A 15,236-nucleotide genomic window follows, 5' to 3' on the forward strand; every position below is an offset into this window, starting at 1 on the left:
TTATCTTATTTCTGTGTTTGTATTTCTTAATTAATTTGTCAAAAATTCAAATTTTAATTAACCTCTTGTTTTTATGAAATAAATCGTAAAGATAAAAAAATTTATAAATATTTCCCAGGATAACAATTTTATACTAATATCATATACAGAAGAAAGAATTACATCATTCATAGCATTTAATACATTTTCTTCTTTTTTTTTCCATTCTAAACTTAACTGCGAATCTTTCTCTTTCCTTGTTAAAAGGTGCAGTCGCCAGAGAGGATTTTATTCAAGTTGTTATACACCTTTTGAGATGTGAAATGATGATTTTTGTTTCCATTATGCAAATTATTCATTAGTGAATATAATAATAATGTGAAAAATTTAGCTTCAGTTTGACTAGATTTGCTCGCCTCTGCAGATAAAGTGAAGATGATCATCTTCCAACTGGCAGATTTTGTTTGCAATATTATCTCGCTCAGTAACACAAACAAACCGAATTGTCTTGTTAAAGCCTTTGTTTGTGTATGTAAAAAGGATGGTCCATACAAGAAGACACATCACACCATATGAATGTGCTATCTAGAATCGTTGGCAACATGTTTGGCGTTATAGATTATATTATATTTCATGCAAATGAGTGTGATTTAATTTAATGCCTCTTATAGAATGTTGGGTTCTAAAGGAGAAAGAAGAATCTGCATAGTAATGTGTAAAATACTCAGTACACAGAACCCTATCATTCACTTCTCTTTTCAAAAGAAACAAAATGGAACTATGTACAAACTTTCTTTAAGAATACAAAACCAAAAAAGGTGCAGGGTGCGAGAAGAGGAGAGGATAAGGAAGAAGCCAAAGGGATAGCACAGCACAGCACTCAATCCAAAAGGGAACCAAATCAAAATGGAAAAATGAGAAGCAGAATCTTAGTCAAAGTAGTCAAACTTTAACCCCCCAAGGAACACAATCGAACATATATATCGTATACGAAGAGCTCCAAGATTGTTAATATTATTCCTTTCTACCACTTAACACCAAGTCCTTGAAGGAATATATAACAAACAAGGAAAAAAAGAGTTGTCAGGTAAATTGAAAAGAAACTTTACCTTATTTTATTTCATTTGTTCTGCTTTCATTCATTCCCTCCCTCTCTCTCTTTATATTAGCAGATTCCCAATCATCCCTTCCACTGTTTGGGAAACAACCATAATTGCACCCAACAGGACCATAGAAACCTGAGCTCCCAAGTTACCCACTTCTTTGATAGCCAATTATATATACATATATAAGTTCATCCATCAATCTCCATCAACTTGCAATTGCATGATGGGCTCTAACTCTTCTGTGAGTGGCTTCTACAACTTGCTCACACAAGGACTCAATGAACTCCACCAATCCTTCCTCTCCCACTCCTCCTTCATGTCATTCCAATTCCTTTCACAGGTCATCTCCTCTCTCCAATCCTTCCATTCCCAACTCACCATTTTGGTCCGCAAGCTTTGGTTGCCCGTTGGAGGCAAATGGTTGGATGAATACATGGACGAAAGCTCCAGGCTTTGGGATGCTTGCCATGTACTCAAGTCTGCCATTTCTGGAATGGAAAATTATTATTTAGCTGCCTCTAACATAGCTTCTTCTTTGGATGCTTACCATTATTTTACTCCACAACTTTCACGTCAGGTTCATATTTTTTTTTATCGTCAAATATTAATGGTTAGTTTCTTAGTTTTTTTGTTAACAAAAAGAATTAAACCCACAATTTTTCTCTCATTTTCTTCTTTCTTAATCATCCGACTAATACTATACACATGTTTTTTTTATATTACTGTTTATCATAGTGATTTCATTTGACTCAAGTAGGATTATTTTTTATGGAGGATACATATGTTTGATACGAAAAACTTGTTTAATAATGTAATACAGGTCATTCGAGCGATAAATGTTTGTCAAAGGGAGATTCTAGGATTGGAAGAGGAAAACAGGAGCTTGATGGAAACAAGGATTGAACCGTTGTCTCAATGTTTGATTCAGAACATCTCAATGGAATCCAAGTTAAACGGATTCAGTGGATTCCGAGGTGTTCTCTATGCAATGCGGAGTGTTAGTTCACTGCTTCTGATGATTCTGCTTAGCGGACTTGCGTATTGTTGGTCCTCCTCTTGCTTTCACCAAGGGTACGATGGGCACATGGTTTTTGGATCCACTGGCTTCATGGTTTCAATGGCAATACTGCAGCAGAAAGTGGCAGAGGAGATAGACCAGAATATTGAAGGGGGGCAGCCAGGGATTCTGCTGTTTGAGTTTCAAAAAGCAAAGAATGCCATGGAGGAACTAAAACTGGAGTTGGAGAGAATAGCAATAAGTTGTTATGAAGAAGGGCATGCTGATCATGAGATCCAAGAAAAAATTCACAACGTCAAGAGTTGCTTTGGGTTGTTGAGATGTGGGGTCGAGACTATAACGGGGCAACTTGATGATTTCTTTGATGAAATAGTAGAAGGAAGGAAGAAGCTTTTGGACATGTGCAGTCATAGGTAGAAAATCAAACATTTTTTTATCATACGCAGCCATATCAAGAGGAGAAAATAAATGAAGCAATATGTCATCCTCTTTTTTTTTCAACCACCATCATTAGGATTTTTAGCTTTCTTGTGGGATCCCGAGTTATTCCACAAGTTTCAGTCATTTAAGTCGATTATAAGACTAATTCTTGATTCAGAATTTAATCACACTTAAACCTCTTCATCCATCTTAAGAGTGTATTTTGTGGAATCAAACTCAAATTATCCTCCCACAACTTCAGTGTCTGTTGTCATCTCTTCTTACTTCAGTGTCTGTTGTCATCTCTTCTTTTATGCATTAATATTTGGTCTTTGTATTATTTTTTTTTTCAAATTTCCTAATTGACAGTCAAATTGACTGATCATTGATTAGTGAAATCTAGGCTATTTGTTAAGCCTTGAACAAGTTTCTAATAAAACCAAGGAAGAAAGTTTTGCAAGAGAAAAAAAATGTGATTCTTGCTTTGAAGAAAAGCAACATTACTACTATAGCATTATTCTTCCATACGAAACCGGAATATTTAAGAAGCTGGTGACTTCAAGAGAAAGAAACGGCTTTCTATACAAGGGGCAGTATTGTTTGGACAGGGAGAATGGAAGTGGCAAAAAAATTCGAAAGAAGATGGTATTTTGATAAGAGAAAATGGACTCTACATTCACACACAGTATAAAAATTATACAAATTATTTAAAATAATTTAAATAATGATAGTAGAAAACATACACAATTAGTGCATACATATTAAACTTTTTTTTGATAACGAGCTTCTTTTCCTTTATTTTTTGTTTTTTAGGGATTAAATGATGCTTTTTCTTTATCTTGCTGAATCAGAAAGCCGATAGCATATCTCAGTTGCTCATTTAAAAATATATCTCTGGAGTCAATGAGAATCTTTTTATGAAGCAACTAGACTAGACATCAGTTCTATTCTATTATGTTTCTGTTCACTCTATCACAATTTTGTATTCTAATGGTTGTGCAAAGTTATCTTGAATAAAGCCTTTAGATCTTGTGTATTGTCTGTTGGTGCATTTCGAAGTAGAAAATTATGTGGGGAAGAGATCTAGATTTTATATTAATTAGATATACTCAATTATAAGCCACCAATATTGGGTTAGCATGAGTAGTTTAGGTAATTTTAATCGGCCTCGGTTTTCAAGGGTAAAACAATCAAATACTCACCAATTAAAAAATATTTTCTATTAATTTTTATAAAGCAAAAAAGTCTAATATATTAAAAAATGTCACATATTGTTAAAAAGACCTCAAATATATCTCTCACATTTAAATTTTAAAAAAATATTAAAATTTATCTTAGATCTTATTTATCGTTAAAGTAGCTAGTCATGATTTTACTTAGCTCATGGGATTACATTTCATTGCCACTGCTATGCCAAAAACTTGAAAGCATGAAAATATGGTGGCATGGTCATGTTCAGGGGCGGATCCACGTTACAGTTAGCGAGTGCATTCAAACCCCATCATATCATCTTTGAAAAATTACATATAAATATAATAAATAAATATATTTTATCCCCTCTATATTTGAATTCATTGTTTCTAATTTCTTTCCCTCTTTTCATATAATAATAATAATAATTTTTTTATTTTTTAAATTAATTGTCCACCCTAATTTAGGATCTATCGGTCAGTGATTATGTTATCAACTTCTGACTAGCCTAAACCAATAAATAAGGTTAATCATATAACAAATTTTTATAATATTTTTTACAAATTTTCTCTCTTTTACATATATATATATATACCTTTTCTTTTCTGGACTTGAATCCTCTTCTGTCTCTCTATCTGTCTAATTCTTTTTTATTTCTCTACCATATGTCTTCCCTTTTTTTCATTGTTTCTCTCCTTTTGGTTTTGGTTTTGTTGGCTGCTTAATTTTATTGGGTAAATAACATTACATATCAACCACCCCCTCAATCTCAATACTTGTGAGTTGTGAAACCAGATTTACATGCTCTTTGTAATATTGAGTTAATGGCTAGAATGCAATTTTGAAACATGACTCAAATGATTACGTTGCTATATTGTATTGACTTTTAAAAAGGGGCATTGTAATTGTAAACAAGAGAAACAAAGGATTGTAGGGCAAACAAATGTGTAGTAGCCTTTCCGCAAATTAAAGGTTAACACAATCCGACATGGTTAAGACAGAGGAAGAGAAAAACTTTCTCCAAGAATTACTACACCCATAAAGCCTAAAGAAATATACTACGTGAAAACTACCCTTCAATTAAAGCTCTCTAGTCCCTAGCTAGGGTTAGGTTAGTTGATATCTCACTAGCTGATCTGTCTCTTCCGTTAAAGTCAAAAGTGGTTCCACATGGGAAAATAAGAAAGTGAAAATGATCAATGATTTTAACATAGAAAAGAGGATTGTGTTGCCTGCCTACTGGACAAAGAGAGAAACTCAGGAAACAAATCAAATGTTTTAATGAAATACCAAACTTCCCTTTTCACCTTTATGTGTCATCTCTTTCTTTTTTTTACCTCCTTGTTTGTCTATTTGTCTATTTCACATCTAAAGTAGCAAATGAACTAGTACAGTTAGTTTTAGTCTCAATAACTTACTCATTTTTTCTTTTCAAGTTAAAACAATTCCAAATTACATGATCAAACTCAATTAGTTAAATAATATGCGTAAATTACAATAAACTCACTTAGGCTAGAGTTTAATTAAAAAAGTCTAACTTAATTAGTTAAATATATTATATAAATTATTATAAATTTCTGTGTATATGTTTCCGATTCTTATATATACCTATAAAAAAATTCTATCAGTTCAACCTTTTCATTTGAATAAAAAAAATTTAAAAACTCTAAATTTCATATGCATTTATGGTGCTGAACATGGATTCCGCATTATCTTATATTGCTTAACCTGAACTCTGGATGAAAATATCAATATTTTTATAAAACTTAAAGGTTTCGCCTAGTCTCCTTATTGTACATAAGAAATAACATTTAAGTATAATCCTACAAGTTAAACGGTGTTGATCTCTCATCAAACAAATATGTTGATCTTTCAAAAGATAAATCAAAGACTTGATTCGCTTTCGAAATATCGAATGAATATTCAACCTTGTCATTACAGAGTTTCCCTTTAGCTGTCCTCAACGCAGGACAAGAATATGGTTAAATTTGTTATAGTTATTATAAGTTTTAGATAATTATTATAGAAGGCAATAAATTTATAATTTATGATGATTTGTAATTGAATGATAATTTGTTAGGGGTTTATGTTAATATTTTTCTAATTAATTGGACGAAGAAAGAGAATGATTTGGTTGCGTCAAAATGTAATTTTTAGATTAGAATTTCAAGTTTAGAAACAAGCTTTCAAGAAAGTAATACACAATTACATAAAACGACGAAAAAGAGCCTTGATTAAAGACAACAAAATCTTAAGAGAGGGGATGAATAGAAACACGACAAATTCTCTCTATAACAAAGATCCAAGCATAATCCCCTCAATGCCGACCCCAAGATGCATTTGTAAAGATAGTAAAACACGTTTTTGTCTTTAACAAGAAAATATCACAATAAGTGACAACTTTGTGACTCCATTAAAAAGTGTAATATGTGTTTATTTCACCTTGCTATAAGCATGAGTGGCAGACAGTATCACTTTTCACGACTCATAAGATTACCACGTCATTTTAAGGGTTTATTGTAAGTTTATTGAAATTTATGAAAATATATTACAAATTTTTAAATTTATTCCAATAAAAATTTTAGTGTAATTTATTTTAATAAATTTTATAATTAAATGTATGGTATAAATTTTTAATATATATATATATATATATATATATATATATATATATATATATATATATATATATATATATATATATATATATTTAACAGTCTGTTTGTTTTTGCAAACAAAGATAATTTGCGGGGATAAAATTGAGGGAGACTAGTTTGAGACTAGATTGGTTATTGACAGAGGTGAGAATTTTAAAATGAATAGGACTCACGGTACTATTTTTCTCTTTAATCTTTTTTTAAACAAAAAAAATAAGGAAGGAGGAACCAAGGAAAGTTAGCAGAAGATAACATCTCAACTACATTGACATCTCAATCTTGCCTGCAGCACCAAGGTTCTTCTCTCTAATCTCTCTCTTCATTTTTTTTATTATTTCTCTTCAATTAAACACACTTACTTTTAACGTTATTTCTCAGGGGACAAGTAAATTCTTTGTGTTTGGTGCACAAAGAAATCTAATCTAATATTATAAGTTTGTCCCATTTTATTAATTTTTTAATAATATGAATTTTATATTATTTTAATAAACAAAAGATGAATTTGTCATTAATGAGATAATAAGACATTATTGTCCTTTGACAACGTTAATGTCTTTTTTGCCCGTTAAAATTGAAAGAGAATCGTTAAATATCAACTTGTATTAAACAGATTTTGCCATTATTAAACCATTACCATCGAATACACAAGACACTAATGGAGTCTTTCACTTAAATTTTTGCGTCTTTGGTGACTGACTTTACAAGGAGCGTGTTCATGAAACTTAAAATATGTTGTTTTTTGGGAAGCATATATATATATAGGTGACCTAGCTGAGTGGTGTGGTATGTATGTGGAAAAGACAAATGACAGATCCATTATGGTGGCGTTAGTGAAGAAGAAGAAAGGAGGATGAGGCTGAGGAGCTTCATTCATACATATATAATAATCAGACCAAATGGTAACAGAGATAATAATATCAGACAAAAGGCACTTTCTTCTTGTATAGTGCGATTCCCATGAGAAGCTTTTTCAAATTAAATCGTCTCTCTCCATCATTGTTTCCAACTGGTCATTTCACATCGCCAACAAAGGAAGGAATCTCACTCTATATCACTAACGTACATGTTTATGTTTATGTGATTATGTGAAGGAACCATCAGCCAAGGACACTTATCTATTTTAACGTAGTACAACAATATTCGCCTCATCAACAACAACTCCATCCAATTCAGAATCACACATTGTTATTATTATATATGTGTGCTTCTGCAAAACACTGCACAGCTTTATTCCATTGCTACCCATATATATAATTAACTCTATTGTTTAGTCGTGAACTTCATCATAAAATTCTCACGTTACAACCACCTGTTTGTGAGAAGGAAATTTGCATTTACTTTTGCCAAAGGGGATTATAATGCATGTTTTAGAAATCCAGTGCAAAATAACTTTTTGAGGCAAAAATCATTTTGTCAACGGATCAACTTGCTTACTTTTATTTTAATTTTTTTTTTATCTATTGAATTTGCATTAAAATATGTGTCATAATAATTTTAACCACAAATCAAGCATACACTAAATTAGAAAGTGTTACATGTGTGAAGTAAATTAAAAGTTTTATTTAATAGTTTAAGTAAATTCTTAAAGGCTATGTTAAAAAATTTCTCCTTGTACATGATATTGACATATCAAAATTTTGAATTATAATTCCAATAAATTCCTAATTTAACATGAATATAATTTATAACAGATATTTCCTTTTACAAATTCATACTTAGCCGGAAGACTGTGGTGACCTTGTTTATGCATGTAATAGTGAGAGATCACTAACGACAATGCAAGTGGATGAAACTTAAGATCCGAAAAACAAACATATGCGTGAAAAAAATATTTGTTCCTTTCAATTCAAGTTGTCTTCATTTATACCATTTACAACACCTCCCATCTTAAAAGTATTAGGTCCCTATATTCCTCAGCTAAATTTGAACCAATTAATTATGTTTTGAGAAAACAGACATTTTAGTTCTTAGAAAAAGTTCTTAGAAATTGTGAAGCATTGTCATAGTAGTCTTTAAAATTAAAAAATGTAAAATAAATCACTAAAATTATAAGTCATTTCATTTAAGTCTTCAAATTTAACAATTTATTGTTATTTTGATTCATGAGCATATGTTAATATTATCTAAGTGACAGGTTACAATTTATTGTTATTTTGACTCAAGTAACAGGTATTGAACTAATGTAAGTGACAGGTTACAATTTCTGAGACTTTTTAGGCATTTTTTTTTTTTACCTAAGGACTAGTGTAACAACATCCATTTCTTTTGTCGTTGTAGTTTTTTTAGTTCTTTTAAAACATATATTTTTTTAAAATGGTTCTTATAATTTCTGTTTTTTTAGTCGCTAAGGGTATGTTTGGATATACAAAAATTGGAATGGAACATATAGAAAAGGATGGACATGATCAATCCATTCCATTTCATTGTTTAATCTTAATTACAACTCATTAGTCTCTTAAAGATAATATATTTAAAATAAGAATAATATAGGAGTTAAAAATTATAACCCATTCCCTTTCGTCCTTTTTCCAAACAATAAAATAAAAAATTTATTATATAATATTACAGAGAATATTTTGAAAGAAAAAAAATATAAAGATCAAAAGTATAAAAAGAAATGTGTATTTTTTAAGGGAAAAAAATGATTAAACCGCACTTTTATATCTAGAATTAGAAGGGTGAGGAAGTCGGGAGGTGAAGAGAAGGCAAAGGAATCAAATGCTCCTTGTCCTACGTCCTACCCTACACGTATTCAAGTGTAAAGCATCAACAAACATCATTTGACGATCATGATTCATGTTCATGACCTACAGAGTTCCCAGTCATTCTCCTTCCAGGTTTCTAAATATATAACTTTTTTTCAGTTTTATTTGTCTCATTTTATATAAAAAAAATTCAAATTATCTATTTTATTAATTATTTTTTTTACCAAAATATTTTTATTACTTTAATAAATATTATATATTTAAAAGATAAATGCAATCAAGTGAAAAAAAGAAAGATTATGAGTTTCAATAAATTTAAGGTAATTTTAGTAAAATAATATAAATTCTTAATAAATTTAATATTAATAATTATATTAATCAATTTTCTTAAAAATGTGTGAATTAATTAAAAGAATGACGAAAGAGTATCCTTTTCTCTCAATTTTGACCTAAATAATGCGAACTTTGCTGCTACGACGATGATTATTATTAGCCGTGATGACATGCATGTTGACAATGATTCAATAAACAAACAGCTTCAAAGCCTACAAAGTAGCTTTCATAGCATCTCTTATTTGAGTCAGAATTATATCTTGCTAATTAAGCCTCGTCTACGCATGAAATCAATTGTCGAATCCTACCAAGTACAATTTTAAGAATATTATTTCTACCGCCATAAATTAGTTGCCCAACCCCTCCTACCAAATTTGTTTCAGCTTTAAATATATGTCAAAAATTTGTTTTTGAGTTAATTTTTATATTTAAAAAAATATAAATTTATGGCTCGTTAATAAGATAAATTATTTGTTCTTACTAGAATATCAATAGATCTTCCAGAGGCATAAGACTAATATATGTAGATCTTTTTTCATTATTCAAAATTCACAATAATTCTAAACTCGCCAGATAAAAAATTAAAACCCACATTTTTAGTAAGTCATACGTGAATTTAAATCAATAATTAAAAAAAAAAAACTAAATTGGATAGTGTATTTTGGAAAGAGTAATAAAATAATCTATTGCATAACATGCATATAATACCGATCACAGAATATGCGACATTCTTACATTATCAAGTGAGATAAAAGATGATGCCACGATCCAACCCAAGCTTTGATGGTTTGAGAAAATATCTGCAAACCACAAAGCCGTGAGAGAAAGTGACGGTTTAATTCCCAAGAATACAATAGGCATCAAGTAACTCAAACGCTTCTGAAATATGTTTCATTCCCAACTACCTTTCTTTTTGAGGGAAAAAAATATAATTTTGCAAAATAATACAAGGATACAAAGCAATCACATATTTACCACATCAAAACTATATATATTTAATAATTAACACGGCAAGGTACTGACGAAAATGAGTACAGATATGATCCCAAAAAGGGGGAAATATATAGCAAAAAATAGGATTAATAGCATAGCTTTCAGCATCAAACATCAGCTAAAAGAATTCAAAGTGTCTAACCTTTATCAGAGTAATTATTTTCTGCAGATTCACCAGAAGAATTCTGTACTCGGGTTGGTTGATCAAGAATCCCTGTTCCAACACCTATAATGGCTTGACTTGATGCATTCAGCTGGGATGGTGCAGCCTCCAAGGTAGGAACAAGATACTTGATCACCATAAGAAACCTCAACAGCAGTACGGAAGTACCTACTTTCGTACTGTCTTGTACCAGATTGCAACTCTGCAACATGTGAAAACCTGACAGCTGCATACAATGCAGAGAGGAGAGAAGCTCCACAAAATATATGCACAATATGTGCTTTTGTAAAAAGCAGGGACAACAACCCACCATTGTTGAATATGTAAATAATCAATAATGGCAATTCACCAGCCACTTCATGTTCAAATGTCAAAACCCGGCATGGCAAACTGAGTTGCAAAAGCTTCAACCCGTGCCCGGAGCTCAACAATGTCCCTATGGCTCTCAAGTCCCTTCAATGTTGTCTTCTGCAATTTCCCATGCTCCCTCTGCAGTATGCTTGCAATTTGTGCAGCTCTAATGAGAAATTCAGCCATTGTCTCAAAATCAGCTTCCAGACATCCTCTTGACGTCATGGCAGGGGTACCTGAGTAACAAATACAACATAAAAATCTGCCTCGGGAGAAAGTACACCCAATTAAATATTCCAAGCATGCAAAGCATAAAAGATTTGAGCATAATAAACTATTACTCACCTACTCTTACACCTCCAGGAATTATAGTTCCATTGTCGCCAAAAATAGCAATTTTATTCAAAGTAATATGACATGTTTCACATACCTTCTCATAAAACTTACCTACAAGCACAAAAAAAATGAAGCTTAGTGTTAGAGCCTGTTACCATATACCAAAAAAAAATTCATTGATTGTCCAGCTTGAACAATAGGATTCAAGCATAAACTCAAAGCAAAAGTCTACCAGACAACCACAACACCAGCAATGTTCTACTGAAAATTAATATTTGGTGGTGAAGTGCCTAAAAGAGTTCAAAAAATAATAGTAAAGATGACAATGCTAAGGTGTTTTGCTAACATTATAGATATCCAGAACAAATGTATGGGAGAAATATCAAGTTTCACCAACTTAGGAGAAATATAATGGGACTCACTTAAGTTGGTTTCAACGTGAGAAAAACAACAGTGGAGGTGCTTCTAAGAAAAGTGGATCAAATGTAATCAATTAAAAAGGGTACGAAGCACCAACGAAAATATTGAGAAATACCATGGCAAAAAGACATTGCCATCAATGGTTTTACCCAAAAAAAAAATGTTTTTTAGAGCCTAATGGTGTTGATCGATGCATGTAGCAAACTTCCTCTGATGAGATAAGAATTGATCATATAATTGACTTTATATTTCATTATAAGAATGGGCAAAAAGACATTGGTCACCTTGTCTCTATAAAGCACATGCCCTGCTACAGGGTCACACCTAGGACGTTTTGGGGGAAAGCCTAGGAAGCCCCTATTCTTTCTATAAAAATCCATATGCCCATCTTGATATGTAAATGTGAAGGCATAAAATGTCAAAGAATCTAGTTGAGTCTAATGCAATGTGTAGCCAACATGTAAACTAGTTGAGTCTAATGGACACATAGACATTAAACAGATAAAAAAATCAATTAGCAATATATCATAAAAATATGGCATGCTCATACAATACCTGTCAATCCCAGGGGCCTTAAATCCCAAAGTATTAAATGGTTGTCTGTACCCCCAGTTACTAGACGGCATTTTCTTCTCAGTAAAGCACATGCTAAAGCTTGGGCATTCTTCTTCACCTGCTGCATGTATGCCTTATACTCAGGAGTAGCCACTTGTTTTAAAGCTATAGCAAGCGCAGCAATGTGGTTATTGTGTGGCCCCCCTTGCATCGATGGAAAAACAGCAAAATTTATCTTTTCTTCAAAGTCATATTGATCACTTTCATGTCCCTGACTTAGAAGAATCCCTCTGTTCCTTGGCTTTGTACCTTTCCGATAAAAAATTATGCCTCCCCTTGGACCTCGAAGACTCTTGTGAGTTGTTGAAGTAACAATGTCACAATAATCAAAAGGATTCACACATTCCTGCAAAGACAACAACACCATACTATTAAAGCAAATGATGAGCATTTCTTCAAAATTGAAGACAAATTGGTTATTGGATATTTTCCCAAGAGACAATAGTGGACTAATCCAGCCTTATCTATAAAGGCCAGAATATGACCTTGTATTTAAGTTTAAAAGTGAAAAAAGACACAATAGCATCACTTGTCAAAAACTAAATAGAATTTTCACAGTCCATGATCCAGATGTCTTATAAATCATAAAGGAACTCTGACATCAATCATCAATCAATTGATTAAAATTATAATCTCACTAAGCTTTCTGAATTAGTGCAACTTAAAAGAAGAAAAAATCAAAATCCAATCAAATCAAATCTTAAGCAGAAACCCAAATAGCCTTTACAGGAATTAAAAGATTAAAAAAAAAAAAAGCGAAGAGAGTTGCAACAAAAAGTCCAAAACCAGCACTCAATGTCGTTCGGACAATATAACTAAGTAGGATAGCCATGACCAGCAAGAACATGAAAGAAGGGGTTGTCATCATTTACACAAAATGAGCAACCATTGGAGGACAACAATGAACTTCTGTAGCTTAGGGATAAAATGGAAAAGAAAAATTGGCAACAGTCATAACATAAGTAACGCATAAAATTAATGTAGTGACACATCAACAAACACAAATTTTCACAAGCAACAACCATGAACAACATATAAAGGTTTAGGACGACGAAAATATTTCACACCTTGGCTGCAATTATGCCACTAATCTGCGCCATGTCACACAACAACACAGCTCCACACTTATCCGCAATGTGCCTAAACCTGGCATAATCCCACTCTCGAGGGTAGGAGCTGCCACCACAAATAAGTATCTTGGGGCGAAAATCAAGCGCCCTTTCCTCGAGCTTATCGTAATCAATGTAACCAGTTTGAGGGTTCACCTTGTAGGGCAAGCTCTCAAAGAAAATGGAAGCACCAGAAACTTTCTTCCCATTGGGAGTATAGTAACCGTGACTAGTGTTCCCTCCAGAAGGAGTATCCAGCCCCATGATACGATCACCAGGCAGCAACAAGCCGGTGTAAACAGAAAAATTAGCAGAGGTACACGAATATGGCTGCACGTTCACCCCCCAACACTTGGGGTCGAGGCCGAACGCGTTCAAAGCGCGTTCGCAACAGAGAGTTTCGATTTCGTCTATGTACTGATTCCCGCCGTAGTAGCGCGAGCCGGGCATTCCCTCGGAGTACTTGTTCGTCAAGTGGCTCCCCAACGCTTCCATCACGGCCCTGCACACGAAATTCTCGGAGGCTATGAGTTCGATCCCGCAAAATTGACGCTTCTTCTCTTTTTCCATTATCTCGTGGATGTCGGGATCAGCGATGGAGAGGGGTTGGCAGCCCCACGCGCGCACGGCGGCCTTACGCGCGTCGAGATCGGGTTCGACGGAAACCCTCTTGGCGGCGGCGGCGGAGGAGGAGGAGGAGTCGCAATCTCTTCGCCTCTTGAGGCACATTGAGTGGCCTAGAATGCGAAACTCCTCGACTTCTTTGTCGTCGTCGTCGTCGTCCGATTCGACATCTAGGTTGTTGCCGTTCTCCGTCTGCGGTTCCATGAGCTGCAGCGGCACCGGCGGGTCGGAGCGGCGAGGCGGAGAGGCGTGGGAGGAAGAGAATCCGAGGGACAGGTTGGATTGAGGGTGAGAGAGGTCCATGGAGGAAGCAGCAGAAGAAGAAGATACTGAAACGATAGGATAGGTTAATTGATTAATCCCAACGAAGAAGAAGAACGATGAAGAATAGGGATTGTGAGGGGAAGGAAGAAGAGAAGGTCATTGAAATTGGGAAAGCCCTAACCCTAATTAGGAATTGGGAGGCGTGGGTTCGACGGAGGGAGGAAGGGGATGTACCTGGACGCTGCTGCTGCCTGCTTTGCTTTGCTTGTGAATTGTGAATGTGAAAGAAGAAGTCTTCTTCCGATTCTGTGTTGTGTCTTTTATTTATTTTTTTATTTTTAAATCTTTGGAAATCACAATCATATCTTTCAAGGATTCTTCCCTAATTCTTTCAATCAATCCAGCCACAACTTGATTGAAAGTAATTTTTTTTTTTTTAATAACAACAATTCTTACTAAATAAATGACGTCCATTTTACTTGCTTTTTAAGTTTTTTATCAACTGAAAAGGGTATTTGACTTTGAAGGTTCCATAAATAAGTTTTTTTAATAATTTTTAAAAAAAATTAAATGCTACTTCAATTAATATTTTTTTTATTTTTTTATTTTTATTTGTAATGTATTTATTAAATTTATTGATTATCCTTTTTAAATATATTATTTATTATTTTTCTATCATTTTTTATTTTTTTAGTTATTTTAATAAATAATTTCACCGAACGATTATAATTTATTAAATTTATTAACCTGATTTTTTAACTTCCAATTATCAAATTTTAACTTTCAATTACCCTTAACTTAGTTAGTTTGGCAAACATAATCATAAGTAGTTGTTATAGGATTATATTTTCATTCAATATAAATTATTATGGATGATAAGATTATAAGTTGTTGATTAACATATGTAAAATTATTTTTAATTGATTGCTAATATATTTTTTTATATTGATAA

At 32.8% G+C, this 15,236-nt stretch overlaps 2 protein-coding genes across 9 annotated transcripts; one reads left to right on the forward strand and one right to left on the reverse strand.

Moving 5' to 3' along the window:
* Window positions 1–567: 567 nt before the first annotated feature.
* Window positions 568–2,863, forward strand: LOC100798952 (uncharacterized). Of its 3 annotated transcripts, none has more exons than XM_003532943.5 (2): window positions 568–1,662; window positions 1,906–2,863. In XM_003532943.5, the coding sequence occupies exons 1-2, from the start codon at window positions 1,306–1,308 to the stop codon at window positions 2,518–2,520; spliced, it is 972 nt and encodes a 323-aa protein (XP_003532991.2). In that variant the 5' UTR covers window positions 568–1,305; the 3' UTR covers window positions 2,521–2,863. The 3 variants fall into 3 exon arrangements, with proteins under 3 accessions (XP_003532991.2, XP_040874213.1, XP_014634581.1); XM_041018279.1 differs by having other exon boundaries at window positions 1,076–1,695; XM_014779095.3 differs by having other exon boundaries at window positions 1,104–1,425.
* A 7,205-nt stretch (window positions 2,864–10,068) lies between these two features.
* LOC100799472 (serine hydroxymethyltransferase 7) lies at window positions 10,069–14,687 on the reverse strand. 6 transcript variants are annotated; one of them, XR_005892603.1, is made up of 6 exons: window positions 14,519–14,672; window positions 13,355–14,349; window positions 12,228–12,633; window positions 11,262–11,363; window positions 10,545–11,152; window positions 10,069–10,209 (listed from the first exon to the last, which is right to left on the reverse strand). XR_005892603.1 is itself a non-coding variant. In XM_006585429.4 (5 exons), the coding sequence occupies exons 2-5, from the start codon at window positions 14,321–14,323 to the stop codon at window positions 10,929–10,931; spliced, it is 1,701 nt and encodes a 566-aa protein (XP_006585492.1). In that variant the 5' UTR covers window positions 14,324–14,349; window positions 14,519–14,672; the 3' UTR covers window positions 10,380–10,928. The 6 variants fall into 6 exon arrangements, 4 of the variants coding, with proteins under 4 accessions (XP_006585492.1, XP_025985453.1, XP_040874214.1 ...); XR_415553.4 differs by having other exon boundaries at window positions 13,355–14,615; XM_006585429.4 differs by lacking the exon at window positions 10,069–10,209 and having other exon boundaries at window positions 10,380–11,152.
* Window positions 14,688–15,236: the final 549 nt, after the last annotated feature.

This window comes from Glycine max, chromosome 8 (assembly GCF_000004515.6).
Source record: "Glycine max cultivar Williams 82 chromosome 8, Glycine_max_v4.0, whole genome shotgun sequence".
Lineage (NCBI taxonomy): Eukaryota > Viridiplantae > Streptophyta > Magnoliopsida > Fabales > Fabaceae > Glycine > Glycine max.